The following is a 22,338-nucleotide window of genomic DNA, read 5'->3' on the forward strand; positions in this document are numbered from 1 at the left end:
CGTAGTATATAGCACGACATACATACATATTCTAGAATACCCGATGCGTTAGAATCGGGCCACCATCTAGTTCAATCACAAATTACAATGCGTCTCGTATCACAATGTGTATGTCTCATTACTATTGATTAATCATGGGACAACATCAGAAAACAACAAGTGAAGGAAGGAAATGAGTATAACATTGGTATAATGAGGAAGACAAAACAGATGTTACTCTGCTGTGCAACGCTGGAGCCCCCCCCGTGTGCAGCTAGCTCGTCTTCCAGCATGTAATGGAGACTGCCTTCATTTTTTTCTGTCCAATTCATCCAAAGAAGGTACGTACAGTAAAATCCGAGTGAGACCTAGGGCAGATAAAACTGGACAAAATCCTACCTGGAACTTCGTCATCTTCATCCTCTCCAGTAGCAAGTGGTGCCTTCCCATCTACAGCTGAAAAAGGTCGATGGAAAGTTAGCATGAAACACACCCAGTAATACAAATTCAGTGCATGCAGAGTCCTTCACTACATATACATAGTATGAACTGCCTGAAACACCACAAATTAAAGTCCCACAAATCATCATAAATATTTAGTGTCATCTTAAAGGGAACCTGTCATTAGATTTATCCTGCCTGGGCAACACAAATCAGAGCCTGGCTGTGTGAATACAGCCAGATATTGTCTTTCTTGGAATGCTGTGGTGTTTCAGAGACTGTAGTGTGAAAGGCCGCCCAGGGTCTATAGGGAGAGATCCGAATATTCTGGCACTACTGCCAGTTTCTCACCGCAACGGCACCTGGTTATTGACAGGTGTCTCTCTATATACACATGTTGAAGAGACCTGTCTGTCAACTGGAGTGAGAGGGTGAGAGGTTGGCCGGGGGTAAAATCTCACCCTATAGGCCCAGGCTGGCTTATCAAACTGTTTTTTTTTCCTTAATCTCCGCAGCATTTCTGAAAATGACATGCCTGTCCGCGTTCAACCAGGGTCTGATTCATGCTGCCTGAAGCAATTTAATGACAGGTATCCTTTAATGTATCAAGGGGACAAAAATAGAACTGGATGAAATGATTGATGTTTTAGACCCTGGTAATGTTATTGGGAAATGTTACGGCTTATCAGAAAAAAATCCCACTAAAATATTGAAATCGAATATTAAAATATTCAGAGAGACCAGGTTGTACTGTGCTGTCAAAGCAGGAAGAGGAGGAAGGTGACTCTCAGGGCGAGGAGTGGGAGAACAGAGAGGATGACAATGAGGTATTAGATCACACTTGGTGTAAACCCAGAGGCATGCAGCCGAGTAGCTCAGCAGAGGAGGAGGAAGATGAGGAGGTTACATAGACACCGAGTTATGCAACCACGAGAACCAATGCATCCTGAGGACTAACTCTGGTAGTGGACAGCAGTGTTTGAGATTCTGCATTTGGCTATCTTGAGTCATTTTTCAGACTGGCAAAAATCTAAAAAAATCATGTTAGCTATGAAATATTTAAAAAAAAGACTAGTAAATAACCTGAAATGATTTCAGTACTACATGCATGAACTGGCACATGTGCGATCAACATGTGATAATTTGGATCAAATATACTATTGCTATTAGGGCGTTTTAAATCCAAAATTAAATGTGGAATACTTTCTCTCACCCTATTGATGCCATGAGAATAATCCCTCCCTAGCTTGGAAGCAATATGGTGCCCCCGCTCACCGACAGCTAGCCCTAATGTTCCCTGTTATACTGATCTAGGATCACCATCGACAACATCCAATAACCTCATAAGCTACTAACCATCAAAACAGGATTTTTGGTTGCTTACCGTAAAATCTGTTTCTCGGAGCCTTCATTGGGGGACACAGGAACCATGGGGTGTATGCTGCTGCCACTAGGAGGCTGACACTATGCAAATAAAAAAGTTAGCTCCTCCTCTGCAGTGTACACCCCACCGACAGGAAGTAGGATATTCAGTTAGTGAGAAAGCAGTAGGAGAAGCAACGTGTAAACGAGAAATAATAATAATATTATAATAATAATAATCTTCATTTATACAGCGCCAACAAACTTAAGCAGCGCTTTACAGTCTAAAAGTTTCAAACACTCAAAGAGCGTTCAAAGAACACAAACGTTAACAGTATAACACAATAAACAGGGCTGTTCAACTTGGGAGGGTGCTGTGTCCCCCAATGAAGGCTCCGAGAAACAGATTTTACGGTAAGCAACCAAAAATCCTGTTTTCTCTATCGCCTCTCATTGGGGGACACAGGAACCATGGGACGTCCCAAAGCAGTCCCTGGGGTGGGAACAGCAGAAAAACTCCATCCAGGACGGAGGAATCACCACTGCCGCCTGCAAGATCCTTCTGCCTAGGCTGGTAACTGTCGAAGCGCAGGTATGCTTATAACCTTTGGGAAAAGAGGTAACGGAACACTAGGTTACCGCCCAGCAAAGTTGTAGGGCGGATGCCCCATGGTGTACTGCCCAGGAGGCGCCCATTGCCCGGGGCAGAGTGAGTCTTAATACCATGAGGAAGCACTCTGTTCTTGACCCAGTGAGCCTCCAGAATGGCAGATCTGATCCAGAGAACAAACGTAACCTTGGAGGCCGGCAGGCCTCTTGGCGTATCGTCTGGAACGTCAAAAAGACAGTCTGTCTTCCTAAAGAAGGCGGTCGTAGACAAATAGATCCTCACTGCCATGACAGGTCTAGCCTGTTCAGCGAACGCCCCAGAGCAGGACAAAGGTGGGAAGGACGATCTTATTTAAGTAAAAGGAGGACACCGCCCTGGGAAGAAAAGGCGACGAAGGCCGTAAAAACTACCTTATCCTGGTGAAGAACCAAGAAATGGGAAGACAGGAGAGAGCCACAAACTCAGAGGCGCGCCTAATGGAGGTGAAAGTCACCAGAAACGCCACCTTGCGGGACAAAACAGACAGTGAGGCCTCATGGGGAGGTTCAAGGGGGGGGGGAACCCCACTGAGCCTCCAGAACAAGATTGAGGTCCCGGGGATCCGCAGAAGTCTGGAACGGGAGAGCCGCATGCGCCACTCTTTGAAGAAAGGTCCTGATCTGAGAACGGGTCGTATATAAATCTTTGTACCGTGATAGCCCATAGCTAAGGACCTCTGAAAGGGACTTCAGAAAAGGGATGGAAAGGGTTGCTATCTGACCCTTCAGAGAACTAAGGGCAAGACCAGCATCAAGTTCTGCCTAGAGAGAATAGCCAAAATGGAAGGTTTCAACAGCAAAGCTGTTAACTTGAGCCACCAAGACCTCTGCGGCAGATGGGTCCCTGGTACAGAAGATCTGACCAGACTGGGAGCCTCCAGTGGGAGTCCGCGAGGAGATGGACGATCTCAGCGAACCAGAACCTTCTGGACCAATGTGGTGCGGTCAGAATGACCGGCACTCCCTCCACATTGCTCTCCAACAGCCTGGGAAGAAAGGGAAGTGAGGAACAGAAAGGAAGTACAAATTGCGACCCAGGAATGGTCAAAGAATCGGTATCCACAACAAGAGGATCGCAGACTTGGAGACAAACGGTGGAACCTTCCTAAGCAGTCGGGCCGCCAGGAGAGCCGTATCCGGAGTTCCTCATCAAAGGCAAATTTGAAGGAAGACCTCTTGAAGCACGAACACCTGTCCTGCCGCAAGGCCGTCATGGCAGAGAAAACACTGCGGCCTAGTAATCCACACCGGGGATATGCACTGCTGATAGTGCAGAAACCGTCACCTCTGCGCAGAGGAGGATATTGGATACCTCCGCCATTGCCAAGAGACTGATTCCGTCCCTGGCGATTGACATAAGCCACAGTTGAGGCATTGGACGTCTGGATTCTGACTGGCAGACCTCTGAGAAGCATTTCCCAGAGACTCAGGGATAGAAGAAAAGCCCCTATCTCAAGGGTATCGATTGGCGGAGAGGACTCTTGCTCCGACCAACGCCCCCTTCAATGACGGATGGCGAGAAAACGCCCCCAGTCGGGAAGGCTGGTGACCGTCGTCACCACCCGCCTTGGGAGGACCGGACCTGGGGAATGAGAGGGGATGACAGCCACCAGTTGAGAGGCTATTAGAATCGGTCGGATTGGAGGATTCAGAGACAGTACAGACGACAAGACTTTGATCTGTTGGCCAGCCACCAGAAACGGGACCGGGAGTCGTGGACAATGGACAGACTCTTCTGGGCCTGAGGCTTGATAAGGAGGACTTCAAGGTATGGAATGAACACTAGGCCCCTGATCCGCAAGGAAAATCAGGACATGGAGCAAAGCATCTTGGATATCCATGGAGCACAGGAATTCCTGTAGATCCATGGAAGCCAGGACTGAACAGAGGAACTTCATCCTGAAATGCCGCAGGCGGAACCTTCTGTTGACTAACTTCAGAGACAGAATGGGTCGAACAGCGCCGCTCTTCTTCGACACTACAAGCAGGTTTGAATAGAAACCTGTGAAGTGTACCTGCTGTGGAACGGAAACAATAACCTCCGAACAAAGAAAGAAGCAATTCCGGGCCGCGAAGCGAACCGTATCTTGTAACTGGAGGATACCACCTCCCTGATCTAAGCGTCCTCCACCGAAGCCAGCCAAACATCCCTGAAAAAAACAGGAGATGCCCGCCCAAACTGGAAGAAACGCTGGGCCGTTGGCATTAGTCATGCCGAGGAAGAGCTGCCAGGTCTAGGCCTGGTGGACCAACCATGGGAGTTGCGGGAACGCCGGGAAGGGATAGGCGTAAAGGAAGCCTTTACTCTAGCCAGACGAGATCGCAGTCTGTGATAGCTAGAGGAATCTTCCGAAGCCACAAAACAGCGAAAGGACGAAGGGAACTCGTGCCTCCCGTGGCATCATTAATAATTTGTTCCAGCGTGTAGCCAAAGAGACACCCCCTGGAAGGGGAGGCCAGTAAGCGACTTCTTGAAGACAAGTCCGCCTGCTGCGTCAGATGGCCACCATATTGCTGGAGGTGTGAGCTGCACAAGCCGCGCATCTAGGGAGGCCGATACCAATATATATCCCTGCGTAGGAAATTTGGTCCGTCCGGACAGCTAGCTCCCCGGGAGGAGCTCCAGCCGGGGTGCTCTTACAAGGCTGTTTAGTCCATCTATCTATGGTCCCTGAGACCCAGGTAGAGGCAATAGCCGAGGCACAAAGTAGAAGCAGCCGTTTCAAAGGCTAATTTATCCAGCGGATCTATAATTGTATCCTTTGAACCCATGCCAAGTTGATAGACAGTCTGGGAACTGAAGAGTCCAGAATTGCCGAGGAATCAGTCCAGTTAGCGATGAGCTCAGGAGAGGAGGAATATAGGATGCCGAGATGCTTCCCTGTCTGAAAGCATCTGGTATGGTTCGCATTTCCCCTGGTAAGTACCACTACAAATTCAGTGTGTGGGGCAAAGACATTGGAAGGTGGTTAGACCGTCTAAACGAAAACCGCCTATGCCGCGGGTTCCGTAGAGGTATCCATGATGCTTAGGGTCTGGTTGGTCGCATCTGAAACTTCCTCTGCAAACATGACCAAGGAAGCCCGTTTCTCTCTCGAGAGAGAGGATGATCAGGAAGAGGGATCTCACCGCTCCAGACCAGAGGGCAAGATGGAGCGGGAAAGAAAGTTGTCAGACGTCCATGGGGCTGATGGTGGACGTCCTCGTCTCCTCCAACCGACAGGCTCTGGAGGGCGAGTGGGTGGGGAATGGAGCTGGGACCGAACCTCTAAGCATGCTTGTGTGCTAGGATCATGGTCCTGCTGTCGGAACAATGAGGATACGGGGTGGCGGTACATGCCGTACTCATAGTCCATAATGTGGGATTACAGGTGTGACTGATCACCCTGTATCCCTTCTTGTGGCCTGAGTTGAACAAGGCTGGACGGAGAATCCTGTGACCCACTAGCAATTGCGGTCAGTCACGGACACGAAGTCGTGACATCCTGGTGAGGTCCGCCCCAGACTGAGACAGAAGGAAAGCCCACCCAGGGTAATCATGGGTCTCGGTCTCACCCTTGGTAGGGACTCCTGGACAGGGAGATGCTGCAGCTGACAAGAGGAAGCAGGAGGACGGGGACGCTCTCCTTATAGGATAGGCCTGGGAGCAGACACACTAAATGATGCCCGAAGGTTAGGGGAACAGGAGAGGGGAGTAATAGACTGCATAGCAGCGTTACTCACAGTAATAGTAGAGTCCTGTAGGCTGCTCCCGGCTGTAGCTGCGACAGGCATCAGGGCACCAGCGATGAGACGGCAACCTAAGGAGGATGCAGGGGACCCCGCTTGTGCTGGGAGAAAAAGGACCCGGCTGCAGTCTGGATGAATGACCGCTGAAAGGGCGCTGGAACGTGCGCCCTGCTGCGATGTGGCGCCAAGCAGCGGCGTAGAGGTCATGGGCCCGGGAGCACCAAGATGGCGGCGGTGGGCGGGGAGTAACAAGATTGTCGGGCGGGAGAAAGCCCGCCCGAAAAAAACGGAAGTGGAGGAGCGCGGTACCGGAAGTAGGCCCCGGCAGAAGCCGGGACCTAAATTAGAGGCCGGCGCCGCCGGAAAAAAGACCGCGGCCCCGGAGCAGTGCGCCGCAGAGCAGCGCGGCCGCCTGACAGTCGCCAGAGGGAACGAAATTACCAGGGTCGCGGCGCCAAAGTAGGCCCCGGCCAAAGCCGGGGCCTAAATTAGAGGTCGGCGCCGCCGGATAGAGGAGGATACTGCGCAGGCACAGGACGGCCGCCTGCCATGCATTGCAGCCGCAGGGGGAAGAGGTGCCCCTGCAAAGTGACATTGCGGCCGCAGGGATGAAGGGGATAGGTAAGGGGGAAACGCGGCCCTCCACCGCGCGAGATAAGCTCGTCTATTCCCCCACTGAGGGTGGGCAGGGAAAGATCTGGGGAATATAGGGAAAATACTCACCTAAACATCCCACGTCGTCCGCTACTAACCTGAGGGGAATGAGACGTCCAGGGAGCTGTGATGGACGTCCTCGTCTCCTCCAACCGACAGGCTCTGGTGGGCGAGTGGGTGGGGGACGGAGCCAGGACCGGACTTCTAAGCACGCTTGTGTGCTAGGCTCTTGGTCCTGGAGAGGGATCTATGAGGATACGGGGTGGCAGTACACGCCGTACTCATAGTCCGCATTGTGGGACTACAGGTGTGACTGTTCACCCTGTATCCCTCCGGAAAATCTGAAAAGAAACGACGCACATTGAGGTAGATAAGGGTCTAATGAAAGACCCGTGTCCACCTCCTACTGACACTAAGCTAAACTGAATATCCTACTTCCTGTCGGTGGGGTGTACACTGCAGAGGAGGAGCTAACTTTTTTATTTGCATAGTGTCAGCCTCCTAGTGGCAGCAGCATACACCCCATGGTTCCTGTGTCCCCCAATGAGAGGCGAAAGAGAAAAAGGAAATACTATTCGTGTGATCAAGAACAGACTAAAAATTAATAAGAGATAAACCAGATAGTCCAAATATCCACAAGATACTTAAGATTTCAGCATATTAAATTATACCACAAGTGATTAAATATCAAAGTTTCACATATCAGGTATAGATTCATAAATACTTGACAGGCCACACATTTTTCACATACCTTACTAAGGTGAATATAATATTTCCATATAATGCTACAATACATACTAATATAGATAAAATGGGTTCTTTACCCAACCAGGTAAACCAGATAGAAATCCTCTCTATCCCTCACATGTCCCTTCAACCTGGTATATGTCCTATACTATCAATTGCTCAAAATGGACAGCCTCCTTATAACCATGTCACTCAGAAAAAAGGGAGAGTAAAGGTACCGTCACACTGAACAACTTAACAACGATAACGATAGCGATCCGTGACGTTGCAGCGTCCTGGATAGCGATATCGTTGTGTTTGACACACAGCAGCGATCTGGATCCTGCTGTGACATCGCTGGTCGGAGCTAGAAGGCCAGCACCTTATTTCGTCGCTGGATCACCCGCTGACATCGCTAAGTCGGCGTGTGTGACACCGATTCAGCGATGTCTTCACTGGTAACCAGGGTAAACATCGGGTTACTAAGCGCAGGGCCGCGCTTAGTAACCCGATATTTACCCTGGTTACCATTGTAAATGTAAAAAAACCCGAACACTACATACTTACATTCCGGTGTCTGTCGCATCCCCCGGCGTCCGCTTCCCTGTACTGTGTCAGCGCCGGCCGGCCGTAAAGCAGAGCACAGCGGTGACGTCACCGCTCTGCTTTCCGGCGGCGCTTACACAGGATGCAGGAGGAGTGCAGGGAAGCGGACGCCGGGGGACGTGGGACAGGCACCGGAATGTGAGTATGTGGTTTTTTTTTTTTTTTTACATTTACAATGGTAACCAGGGTAAACATCGGGTTACTAAGCGCGGCCCTGCGCTTAGTAACCCGATGTTTACCCTGGTTACCCGGGGACTTCGGCATCTTTGGTTGCTGGAGAGCTGTCTGTGACAGCTCTCCAGCGACCACACAACGATGAAACAGCGACGCTGCAGCGATCGGCATCGTTGTCTATATCGCTGCAGCGTCGCTTAATGTGACGGTACCTTTAGATGTAATAAAAACCATAACCAGGTCATTAGGTAGCACAAGCCATATCTTTGTTAGTAAAAATTCAAAAATTACAATCCACCAAACATATAAACTGAATCAGGTACGTCAGGTAGAATATTCCAACACAACACCGATAAACAGCAGTAATTGATGCCATGAATATTTTTACCAGCACTGGAATTTTAATATGACGAGTATCAGCACATGCGTCGCTTACTTATTCTCATGCAGTTAATTGTATTAACAGCAGTAAGTTACTTTTACAACTCTGCTCATGGATGAATATAGCCATTATTGAATACATCATGTGATGCCATAAAGATTCAGTCATTGCCGATGTACTTAGCAGCCTGGAAACATCAGTCCCCAAATGTATAACGGCCATGGAGCAGATGTCAAATGCTTAGTGATTTTAAAAAAAGTACATAGATAGGAGTTTTCCTTACATTGTTTTGGCAGGGCCTCTGCTAGTCTCCGCAAGCTGGTGAGGCTGTCTGCCCCAAGCTGGTTCAGGATACTAGGTAACATCTCTGTAAGCTGCTTGGTCTCGGCGTGCCCGGTAATAGTAAAGGTGTTGGCAGCCAAGGAAGCCTGAACTTTAGGATTATTGAAGTGGATGACTGTTCCTTGGTTTGTAAACATGTTTACCTGGAAAGATGAATGAAAGGGCTATAAATCTACTGAAAGCAAGTAAAGGAAGCTATAAATATAAAGTGTACCGATGCCTCCATTTATTAGGAACCGCTTTAACCCCTTAACGACCTCCGCCGTACTATTACTGGGGAGGTCGGTACCCCCGCTTTGATGTGGGCTGCGGCGGTGAGCCTGCATCAAAGCCGGGACATGTCAGCTGTTTTGAACAGCTCACATGTGAGCACAATAGCGGCGGGTGGAATCGTGATTCACCCGCCGCTATTAACTAGTGAAATGCTGCTGTCAAACGCACACAGCGGCATTTAACTACCGCTTCCGGCCATCGGGCCGGAAATGAGGGCATCGCCGACCCCCGTCACATGATCGGGGGTCAGTGATGAGTCGGCATGACAACCGGAGGTCTCCTCGAGACCTCTATGGTTGTTGATGCCAGATTGCTATGAACGCCACCCTGTGGTCGGCGCTCAAAGCAATGCAGTAAATCTACTACATAGGGGCGATCTGACGATCGCTCCTATGTAGCAGAGCCGATCAGGCTATGCCAGCTTCTAGCCTCCCAATGAGAGGCTATTGAAACATGGCAAATGTAAAAAAAATGTTTTGTTTTTTTTTAAAAAAATATATATATATAAAAGTTGAAATCATCCCCCTTTCGCGCCATTCAAAATAAAACAAACAAACAAAAAATCAAACCTACATATATTTGGTATCACCGCGTTCAGAATCGCCCGATCAATAAAAAAAAAAAAAGGATTAACCTGATCGCTAAACGGAGTAGAGAGAAAAAAAATTTGAAAAGCCAGAATTACGTTTTTTTTTGTCGCCATGACATTGCATTAAAATGTAATAACGGGTGATCAAAATAACATATCTGCACCAAAATGGTATCATTAAAAACATCAGCTTGGCACGCACAAAATAAGTAATGACCTGGAGAATCAAAATGGCAGGTCAGTTTTAGCATTTAGTGAACCTAGCAAAAAAGCCAAACAAAAAACAAGTGTGGGATTGCACTTTTTTGCAATTTCACCACACTTGGAATTTTGTTTCCCGTTTTCAAGTACACGACATGCTAAAACCAATTATGTCGTTCAAAAGTACAACTTGTCCTGCAAAAAACAAGCCCTCACATGGCCATATTGACGGAAAAATAAAAATTATGGCTCTGGGAAGGAGGAGAGAAAAAAACGAGAACGCAAAAATGGAAAAGGGCAAGGTCTTGAAGGGGGTTAAAAAAAAGGTCCAATATTTGCAATATACAATTGTCGGAGATACGCCAGCAGACTAATCGAATAGCTGGGTCCCTGCCTGCCGTCCTGGATTGACAGGTCTCTACCTATGTGCGTGTAGACATCTACCGTATTTTTCTGACCATAAGACGCACTTTTTTCCTCCAAATTTGGGAGGAAAGTGTGGGTGCGTCTTATGGTTGGGATGTAGCATGTGGGGAGGGGGGCAGCAGCGAGTGGGATCGCACTGTTATCCCACTTCAGGAGGCAGAAAAATGTCCCCGCTGCTGCCCGGAATCAGTGCTGGGGAAACCATGTGGTCCCGATGATTAAGTGCAGTGAATATTCATTAGCTACTCCCCGCCCACCTATCAGCTGAGCGGTGAGCCAGGAGCAGCAAATGAATACTGCACTTAAGCAGGGACACACATGGATTCCCCAGCGCTGATTCCTGCAGCAGCTGGGGAGATCTGTGTCCAGGGGAGGAGGAGGCAGCAGCAGGGTCCGGGGGAGAGGGGGCTGGACGCTGAGTGCTGTGCAGTGTGCACAAGGAGGACCTGTGATGTCAGAAGTGGGCGGGCTGGAGCATCACATGGCAGCACAGAGCCCTCCCTCTTCTTGACATCATAACAGGTCCTTCAGACTCCAACACTAGAATCTGCTGGCTTCCATTACCTGTGCTGTGGAAAGGCAACAAGAGGGAGGGCTCTGTGTGCAGTCATGGGAAGCTTTTACCTCACCACAGGCTGGCTGGCTGCCACAATTAAGAGGTTAGTCTTTCCAAAACACAATAAAGCACTCTGCCACTCCTTTAGTGAACTATAACTCCCAGCATGTCATAGGATCTGCAGGACATGCTGGGAGTTATAGTTCTCCCATGGGATTTTAAAGCAGCACTCCAGTGTTATTTTGCAGTGCTGGAGTGGTGCTTTCAATATAAGCCCTGTGCCCCCATTCTTATACTCACCCTCCAGCATCTTTATATAGTAGTTCACAGACACCACACTGGTCCCGCAGCTTCCAACATAATAACATACTATTATATATAATAACACCACATATAATAGTATGTTATTAAATATTTTACCACATTTTTTTGCTTCAAATATTTTTTTCCCTATTTGTCCACCTCTAAAACCTGGGTGCGCCTTATAGTCCGGTGCATCTAATAGTCCGAAAAACACAGTACCTGTCAAATGTAGGGCAGAAAGCGGGGAGAAGCCACCGGGGACCCACTTGGCCAACTAGTCTCCAGCGTGGCTCAGTAGGTTTTTCTCTGAAATCCTGCAGCGTTCAACACTCACATATACTTGACTGAGTTGGTACAGTCAGTGCTTGATATATTCTGCACACAGACTGGGCAGCATGAGTCCACTGTCAGCTTCACTTTAAAGAGCAGCTGTCATTTATCTCTGTGTTTGTTGTATCAATAGTACATGTGAAAATAAAACTTCGTACTGTATATTACAGAAATCATCTTTTCTTCTCCTGAACAGACCTTCCATTCTCAAAACTCTATATTCACTGAAGACAGATTTAGCCAAGAATTGAGAATGACATTACTGAGACAGATGACAGTTAGTGCATATAAAGTTTTATGGAAAACTAAGTGCGGTTTAAGGAGAACCTGCCTGCTTCTAACACTCCAGAAAATGTGAAACGCACCAGCTGTCATCTCCTAGATCAGTAACAGGAAAATTGGTCTTCACTGAATAGATTTTACCCATGACTTAAAATAGCAGTCCAGTAGGAAGCAGATTAATGTATTATACAGTCGCTTATGTTTACATGCAAAATGGATTTATAGAGAAAAAAAATGAAACAATGGTTGAACTCTTAAAGGGAAATAACAGCTAGCGATGTTTCCTGGGCTTATTTTATACAAAAAAAAACCTAGTGGTGCAGCCAGCACTTCAAGAAATATCAGCAGTGATGTAGATACAAGACATCGGATGCAAAACTACACAATAAGTTGTTTGTAACCTTGGAGACACTTAGAACTGATTATGAGCAGACTGTTTGGTCCGTTTTCTTCGAGGCTCCATTGCCTTAATTCACACCACGTTTATTGAACATTTGTCCTTACAAATTTCTCCTAGTTTTCTGTCATTTTCCTAGTGGAGCAAGAACTGTGACTTTTTAAGAAGTAGCAATTTATAAGTCTGGCATCCACTCACATAACTTCGCCCACTTTAGGAAAGTAGCAACAGGAAATACAATCACAGACACGTCTTTGTGCAAATAAAGTGCAACAAAATTTGCAACTCATTTGGCCATAAAACTGGTTGGTGCAAAGGTCGAAGAAATTTCCTGCCAGGGTTTTTATTGCATGCGTTGTGCAGTAAAAATGACCAAACAACCTGTAGTTTGTTTTTGTTTGTTTTTTAAATAGTCCTCAAGGACTTGAACCTGGGATCGCCTGATTGTTTGGTCTATATACTGCAAGACAGCTATATTTCAATATATCGGCAATTTTACAGCTGCCACGGCAACTCATAGGCACCGTGTAATTGCATGAAGGGATAAGGTGCAATGGGTGCCTGGAAAAGCCGCTGTCAAGAGATTGGGGGGGTTACCAGCAGTATATCAGAGAACCTGCTCGGTAACTTCCCAGCTCCCTCCATACATATACTGGCGATACTGGGAAGGGCATAAGAGCATGTACACAGATCTTTGCAACCCATTTTTAAGGTTTATTACAAGTATATCATGAAAGCATTTTAGAGAAAAAAAAATAAGAGTCAAAACTGAATATTGTTTTTTTTTTTTGTTTTTTTTAAAGAGAAAATCCCTGAAATCGAATCACTTACTTCCTCTATGCCAGAGATGTTATTAACACCCAGCTTCTTCAGTGAAAACTGCAGTTTCTTGTCATCAGCAGTAGCTGTTCTGTGAACGACCTTCTTCTTTCTGCGGGCTGTACCCTGAAGAGACAGAAAAAAAAAAAAAAAACAACTCAGGCTTAAAAGGGCTGTACACTACTAGGGAAACCGCTTTTTATATGCGGTATTCCTCAGTTCAAAATAAAGGTATTCGGGGACACGGCAGGTTTTTCTAGTGTGTGTGCGTGTGTGTGTGTATATATATTACGTGTTAGGGGTGCCCTTGGAACGGGTTTTTTTTTTAACCCCTTAGTGGCAGAGCCAATGTTGTACTTAATGACCAGGCCAATTTTTACAATTCTGACCGCTGTCACTTTACAAGGTTATAACTTGGACGCTTTAACGTATCTCACTGATTCTGAGATTGTAAAAAAAAAAACCAACAAAAAAAAAACCACATATTGTACTTCGTGTTAGTGGTAAAATTTCTTCGATATGACTTGCATTTATTTATGAAAAATAAACGTAAATTTGTCATACCTTTTGAAAATTTTGCAATTTTCAAACTTTTAATTTCTGTGAAATCAGAGTCATATCGCACAAAATAGTTAACAAATAACATTTCCCACATGTCTACATTATATCACCACAATTTTGGAAACTATTTTTTTTGTTAGGAAGTTATAAGGGTTAAAATTTGACCAGTGATTTCTCATTTTTCCAACAAAATTTACAAAACCATTTTTTTTTTTTTTTTTAGGGACCACCTCACATTTCAAGTGAGTTTGGGGGAGTCAATATAACAGGAAACACCCAAAAGTGACACCATTCTAAAAACTGCACCCCTCAAGGTGCTCAAAACCATTCAAAAAGTTTATTAAACCTTTAGGTGCTTCACAGGAATTTTTGGAATGTGGGGGAAAAAAAATTTACATTTTACTTTTTTCACAAAAAAAAAAAAAAAAGTACTTTATACCCAAACTTTTTTATTTTCACAAGGGTAACAAGAGAAAATGAAACAAAATTTGTTGTGCAATTTCTACTGATTATGAAGAAACCCTGTATGTGGGGGAAAGCCACTGTTTGGGCACATGACAGGGCTCAGAAGGGAGGAAGCACAATTTGACTTTTTGAACCCAAAATTGGCTGGAATCAATGGTGGAACCATGTCGCGTTCGGCGACCCCCTGATGTACCTCAACAGTGGAAAGCCCACAATTCTAACTCCAACCCCTGACCCTAATCCCAACAAATAAAAGGAAAAAAATACATTTTTTTATTTTATTATTTTTACCTAAGTAAGGGGGTGATAAAGGGGGGGGGGTTTGAGTTACAATTTTTTTTGTATTTTGATCACTATGATAGGGCCTATCACAGTGATCAAAATTAACCAATAGGAGAAATTTCCTATTGTTGCCGGGTGCCGACCAGCAGATCTCGACGGGCGCACTGTGCCCGCCATTTTCTTCCAGGAAGAAGATACTGAGGGCTGGGGGACAGAGCCAGAAGGAACAGGGGACACTGCAGGTACTGGGGGACCCAATTTCTCTCTCCTCTGATGTGCTAGATCATATCAGAGGAGAGAAAAATTGGATTTTTATTTTTTTTTTGCGGTCGACATTATTTGGTGAATAACGGTGACCGCAACACTGAGGATGTTAAACACTGACCCGGATCATGTTAGCCAAGACCCCGGAGATTTTCGGACGCGGGGGGAGAGATGATAGGGGGCGCACTGTAACCTTATTTCCCAGTGCCTTTAAAAAGCGACGCTGAGGAATAAGTACCCTTAACTGCTGCCGTTAGAAGGCGTATTGGCGGTAGAGGTTAAGGGTACCGTCTCACAGTGGCACTTTGATCGCTACGACCCGTGACGTTCCAGCGATATCCATACGATATCGCTGTGTCTGACACACAGCAGCGATCAGGGACCCTGCTGAGAATCGTACGTCGTAGCAGATTGTTTGGAACTTTCTTTCGTCGCTAGATCTCCCGCTGTCATCGTTGGATCGTTGTGTGTGACACGATCCAACGATGCGTTCGCTTGTAACCAGGGTAAACATCGGGTTACTAAGCGCAGGGCCGCGCTTAGTAACCCGATGTTTACCCTGGTTACCATCGTAAATGTAAAAAAAAAACAAACAGTACATACTCACATTCCGGTGTCCGTCAGGTCCCATGCCGTCTGCTTCCCGCACTGACTGACTGCCAGCCAGAAAGTGAAAGCACAGCGGTGACGTAACTGCTGTGCTTTCACTTTACGGCCGGCAGTCAGTCAGTGCGGGAAGCAGACGGCATGGGACCTGACGGACACCGGAATGTGAGTATGTACTGTTTGGTTTTTTTTACATTTACGATGGTAACCAGGGTAAACATCAGGTTACTAAGCGCGGCCCTGCGCTTAGTAACCCGATGTTTACCCTGGTTACCCGGGGACTTCGGCATCGTTGGTCGCTGGAGAGCTGTCTGTGTGACAGCTCCCCAGCGACCACACAACGACTTACCGACGATCACAGCCAGGTCGTATCGCTGGTCGTGATCGTTGGTAAATCGTTTTGTGAGACGGTACCCTAAGGCAGGGGTTGTCCAACGCCAAAAAGGATAGCAAACATTGCTTTACACAAAGCCCCAAATACTAAGAGATGTAAAGGCTCAAAGATCAAAGCAGTGGGCTGAACACACAATTATCTCCACCCATACATTCCTATCTTTCCAGCACAGTCAGCTCTTACAGTAGTAATAACTGAGCCACAGATAGGAAACACCCTTCAACTGAAATGGAAGATAATTAGGCACTGTACTAATTCCTAATTGGCAGCTGCAGTCCATAAGGTGGCATTCAACTAAGTGTACAGCAAAATCACCTAAAGGGAACAACCAAAAATATTGCCCACTTTCAATCATAAAGACACAGAACATTACCTTTCCACCAATGCGGACTTGTGCTTGAAGTTTTGCTAACTTTTCTTGATTCATGATACTTTCTTTCATCTGAAAAAAAAAACAAAGAAAGCCACAATGAGAGGATTTCAGAACCATCAGTCTCATTCATGCTGATGACCATTGCAGAGGACACGGCTTCACGTTGTGCAGTCTCCACACCACTGACCACACACTATAACTACAGTGGGCTTCATTTTGATCTGGACGGTATCAGTTGTACTGACTTTTTAGGCATCATTCAGACGTCTGTGAATCATGTGTTCTGCAATTTTCATGGATAATACACGTACCACTCAAATCTATGGTGCTATTCCCAAGTCCGCATTTTTTTTTTGCGGTTTGTATGTCCACAAAAAGTGTGCGGATCGTCTGTTTTTTGATCAGAGTATGAGAGCAAAATTACCCATACGCAGCTATGGGTCAGTGAAAACTGAATACCAGCACACATTGCTACCCATGTGCTGTCTAATTTTAAATACTGTATTCTATGAGATGCTTTACAATTTATTTTTACATGAGAAAGTCACTGATGAAACATTGATGGTAAAAACTGACACTGACCAAACTGATGAAAATGGGATCCAGAGAAAACCAGAGGATTCTGAATGAGAGGCCTTAATGTGTTTGTCGGTGGTGGCTTGACCCAACTTTCCCCAAGATGGAATATGTCGGCATGCTGAATCTCCTTTTGTTCTTACAGGACATAAACACAGGTATCAAAAATGGATGTTCAAAAGAATCATAGTTCAGATTTTATAGCCAAGAACTTTCTTGGAGTGAGGAGTAAAACTAGAGAACATGGCTGACAGCATGCTTGCAAATGACATATGGATAGGATACAACATAAATGGCTGTGAAACCTGCATCCGAGACCTACATCTTACTCAATGAGGGAGAGCATCTTGTGCTGTTAGGAATGGGGCAGTGGATGTGCGTACATTAATATCTATGTGCACTCCAAAGATTGAAGAGTGACCAAGCAGCCATAGGGTATCAGTGTTCAGCCTCACCGTCTCCTTCACCCCAGAGATGGTCGCACACAGACAGCTCTTGTGGGCATCAGCTGCGTCCCCTATATCTAATATGTATGGTGACCGTCACTAAATACACTTATAACAATCATTTGTCAATGAAAACACTAAAAAAGCAGTTTTTCTAAAATTTCATGATTGTTATAATTAGAGTTGAGCAAATTTTTAAAAATTCGATTCCGAATATGATCGGCGAAGAATTTTTTTTTTTGCAATATTCGCCGAACATCAGTGGAGTCAATGGCTTAGAATTGAATGAATATGTTTGGAACTGATCAAACATAAATTCGGCTCGAATAGGATACCAATATGGCAAATTCAGATTCGGCGACCAATTCTGAACATATCGGCTCAACTCGAGTTATAATGTGTAAGTGGATCAAAGCCAAGAAAGTCTGACACTATACATAGCCCACACTCCACCCAACATCACAGGGACAAGACATCATGAGTGTGGTTCAAGTACATAGACATTGTGTTAGTGCAGTCTGTTCAGCGCATACGCTAATGGACTGCGCTAACGCAAGTGCCGTCTTTGGCACAGCGCTAGCGCAGATGGAGCATCTGCTAGCTCCATCTGCGCTAGCAGTGACCGACCCGGAAACGCTGCAGCACGCGTCTAAGGTCCGTCACTCAATGACGGCACATCGCCTAGCGCACGCCCATTGTGGGCGTGTGCTAGCGATGCGTCCGACATTGCTTTCAATGGCGGCGTTAACGGACTACGTTACACCGCGGTGTAACGTAGTCCGTTTAACGTACAGCCATAACGCAATGTGAACCTAGCCTAACACAGTACGTCAACTTCAGTCCCCAACAGGTCAAGATATGAGCATATACTACAGAGAAAAACAATGCTGACGACTATTTCACGGGTATAATGGTGTGGACAGAACCATGCACCCAAAACTCTGCCCACCCATGGTGGAGCAATAGAACACGATTGTGAAACAACTGCTCCACTACTGCCAAACACTTGTTCGTCGTGAGATATAATCTTTTCACTGGCTTAAAAAAAAAAAAAAAAAGCTATCGTTCTCAGCAGCACATGCCACAGTGGCAACTTTTCAGCTGGTTGCTCTGTGGCCATGGGGAGTGGGGTCAGTCTGTCTAAACAGGTTGTTTTCTGTCGCAGGTCGAGCAATGGAAACAAGCCCTTACCAGTACATTATGTATTATGCTTTGCTTATATAGCAGGATTCAGTCCATGACCAGTACAGACATCATCACTGTCAGCAGCCGGGCTCACAATCTAGATTGACCATCAATATGTTGTTTCAGCATGGGGGAAACCCACGCAAACACAGGGAAAACATACAACCTCCTTGCCCATTTATAATCTTACAAACTGTTCTGCTGCGTCCGTTAGAGGTATACACTGAAAACATACAGGACACATACCGCTGCTACACATCACTGGACACAAAGTGGCATCAATGGCCCAATATATATATATATATATATATATATATATATATATATATATATATATATATATATATATATATATAAATAAAAAAAAAACCACGCTTCATAGACTGAAGCATTCTGCTACACCATTTCATAAAATGTTACTCCGGGAATATATTACCCCATCCGACAGAACTCCTAAGGTGAATAGATGACTATGCTAACATGATTTAGGACCCCTGTACACATCTGACCATCTATGTGTATCGACGGGTTTGACCACCATTCTAATGTATATGGGGCGCCAGCCAACTGTTGGTTGGGAGAGATGTCAATTGCCCAGCTAGTCACTGACCCCATGCCCAGCACCACGCACCCTCATGCTCTGCTAGGCACCCGTGAAACCCCCCTCATGCCCAGTCAGGCACCCGCAAACCCTCCCATGCCCAGTCAGGCACCCGTGAACCCCCCCCCCATGCCCAGTCAGGCACCCGCAAACCCTCCCATGCCCAGTCAGGCACCCGCGAAACCCCCCCCCCCCATGCCCAGTCAGGCACCCGCAAACCCTCCCATGCCCAGTCAGGCACCCGCGAAACCCCCCCCCCCATGCCCAGTCAGGCACCCGCAAACTCTCCCATGCCCAGTCAGGCACCCGCGAACCCCCCCCCCCCATGCCCAGTCAGGCACCCGCAAACTCTCCCATGCCCAGTCAGGCACCCGCGAAACCCCCCCCCCCATGCCCAGTCAGGCACCCGCGAAACCCCCCCCCCCCATGCCCAGTCAGGCACCCGTAAACCCTCCCATGCCCAGTCAGGCACCCGTAAACCCCCCCCATGCCCAGTCAGGCACCCGCAAACCCCCCCCATGCCCAGTCAGGCATCCGCAAACCCTCCCATGCCCAGTCAGGCACCCGCGGAACCCCCCCCCCCCATGCCCAGTCAGGCACCCGCTGAACCCCCCCCCCCCATGCCCAGTCAGGCACCCGCAACCCCCCCCCCCCTCCCATGCCCAGTCAGGCACCCGCAACCCCCCCCCCTCCCATGCCCAGTCAGGCACCCGCAAACCTCCCCCCTCCCATGCCCAGTCGTGCACCCGTGAACCCCACCCTATGCCCAGTCAGGCACCCATGAACCCCCCATGACCAGACAGGCACCCGTGACCCCCCCCCCCCCCCCCATGACCAGACAGGGACCCGTGACCCCCCCCCCCCATGACCAGACAGGCACCCGTGACCCCCCCCCCATATGACCAGACAGGCACCCATGAACTCTCCCATGCCCAGTCAGTGCCCCCATGCCCAGCAAGACACTTCACGGGCCCTATACCCAGCCAGGCATGCACAGGAACCCAGATGGGCACTAATACCTGTCCTGGCCCCACAATGCCCCAATATCAGGCCTAATCCCTGGCCATACACCGTGTGACAGCCATGGCAGTAGAGAACCATGGAATTACATTATTACGCCTGCACCGGTGACAGAAACATGGCCAGCCATAGTACACAGCGCCTAGCACTAGTGGCACTACAAGTCCCAGCATTACACAGCCTCAGAGCAGCACGGAGCCAGTTACATAGACAGCGCTGAGCACACCACTACCGCACCAATATGCCGGCGCCCCAGCACATGACCGGCCTCTAACACAGCCAGCCCGGCCCAGCACGGCCTCAGCCCCATCCTCTCACCTTCTGCAGCCGGCAGGCGGGTGTATATGGGGAACACTGCGGGATTACAGGCCTCCAGAGAGCGGCGGCACCGGGCGCGCACACACGCGGGGAGCAAGATGGAAGCCAAGAGGAAGGACCGGAAGTGAGGCTCGACCCACGTGACCGGCGGTGCGGCGACTCGGCGAGGCTGCACTCACTCAGCGCACTGTGAGGCTGGAGGAAGTGTCAGGGCGACGGGCAGGTGCCGGAGACTGGCGGCCTCTGTAGCTGAGGATTTCACTGTGTACTTCAGGGCGCATTATAAGAATTAGGGCTAGGGAAAGTATGACAACCAATCAGATTCCAGCTTCTATTGCTCTTCGGCCGTTTGGAAAATAAGAGCAATGCTCTGATTGGATACGTTTTATTTGTCGTACGTTTTTACAGTCCTGTGTACGGGGCAGTGCAGCGGGCATAGTGTGAGGCCGCACTCCATTTACAGCAGGGGTCTCAAACACTCGGGCCACATGTGGCCCTTGAGGCTGCTTGATGCCGCAGGCAGGGCCGGCGTTAGGGACTGGCAGACCACTATGAGGTCCGGACCATGGACTGGGGACATATACATACAAGGAAGGAGGATAGTAGTACAAAATTGAACACATTTTTTGACATAACTACAATATGGGGACATAACTGCACGTTTGTTATCACCACATCCATAGGGAACCAAGCTCTTAAGAAAAGGTTATAAAACACGGCAACATGTTCAAAAGGTGTATAGAAAAAAATGGTGTCACTAAAAATGTTGCTTTGGCCTTCAAAGACTGTGGCCCCCGCATGTTCACATTTTTTCTATATGTGGCCCAGCCGAGTTTCAGACCCCTGCTTAGGTGATGGATCACCTGATCTAGCACTTGCTGAGCTTTCCTGTATGTGTAATTTTTATCGTACCCCCCCACATTGAGCTGCTATCCGCTTGTGACGCTCACGCTGCAGCTCTGATTAGTCACTTATGTAGTGCGTGCTTCCCAATCATCCATGTGCTAAGGCATCGCTATTGATGTACTTAGCTCTTCAAACCCACCCTGCTGCTCCGCTGCATTATGTTTTGGTTTCTAAAATCTTGCACCTGGGTGATTACAGAGAGTGCGGAGCGCATGTGGCGTGATTTTCCCCACCGCAGTGCCCACTCTGTCCTTGCACAGCACCTTCAAATTGGGAGTTTGCAAGACTGATAACCAAAAAAACCTACAAGAAACAAAATGAGCAAAAAAACGTTGTAATTGGCCTCCCCCTCACATGACTTTCCCCTCTCCAGTCCATCCTTAATGCAGCAGCCAGGGTCGTCCATCTGGCTAATCGTTACTCGGACGTGTCCGCTCTTTGCCAGTCGTTACACTGGCTGCCTATTCATTACAGGATACAATTCAAAGTACTTGTTCTCACCCACAAAGCTCTCCACAGTGCGGCACCCCCTTACATCTCCTCCCTCATCTCTGTCTATCGGACTAACCGACCGCTGCGCTCTGCAAACGACTTTCAACTAACCGCTGCACTAATCCGTACCTCCCACTCCCAACTCCAAGACTTCTCCTGTGCTGCGCCAATCCTCTGGAATGCTCTACCCCAAGATATTAGGACCATACACAATTTGTATAGTTTTAGGCACTTGCTCAAAATACATTTGTTCAGAGCAGCCTACCACGTTCACTAATCAAAGTCATTTTATGTTTGTGTGTGAAACCCATTCACTATCTCCATCTACCCCCCACCCCCTGAAGATGGCTGGACCATAATTGTAAATACATCATTGTAAATACACACCTGTACTTTTTTATCTCCCCCCCACCTCATTGTAGATTGTAAGCTCTCACAAGCAGGGTTGTCTTATTTTGCTTTAATTATTGTATTGTTAACGTTGTTACTTATGACTGTTGTGTTTGAAACTGTTAAACTGTAAAGCGCTGCAGAATATGTTGGCGCTATATAAATAAATATTATTAAATAAGTAAAAAGCAAAAATGCATTTAAATAACAGAGTTACTGTCCTACGCTGTCTAATATTAA

The 22,338-nt window shown here is 47.4% G+C and overlaps 1 protein-coding gene across 1 annotated transcript in view; it reads right to left on the reverse strand.

Annotated features, from left to right (window-relative positions):
- Positions 1 to 20,668, reverse strand: part of BTF3 (basic transcription factor 3) — a 35,251-nt gene extending 14,583 nt beyond the window's left edge. The window contains exons 1-5 of the mRNA XM_077287772.1: positions 20,311 to 20,668; positions 16,165 to 16,233; positions 13,232 to 13,345; positions 8,985 to 9,186; positions 379 to 435 (exon numbers count right to left, since the gene is read on the reverse strand). Coding sequence (XP_077143887.1) covers positions 379 to 435; positions 8,985 to 9,186; positions 13,232 to 13,345; positions 16,165 to 16,233 — 442 coding nt within the window. The 5' untranslated portion in view covers positions 20,311 to 20,668. The remainder of the gene's footprint in view (positions 1 to 378; positions 436 to 8,984; positions 9,187 to 13,231; positions 13,346 to 16,164; positions 16,234 to 20,310) is intronic.
- Positions 20,669 to 22,338: the final 1,670 nt, after the last annotated feature.

This window comes from Ranitomeya variabilis, chromosome 1, assembly GCF_051348905.1.
Source record: "Ranitomeya variabilis isolate aRanVar5 chromosome 1, aRanVar5.hap1, whole genome shotgun sequence".
Lineage (NCBI taxonomy): Eukaryota > Metazoa > Chordata > Amphibia > Anura > Dendrobatidae > Ranitomeya > Ranitomeya variabilis.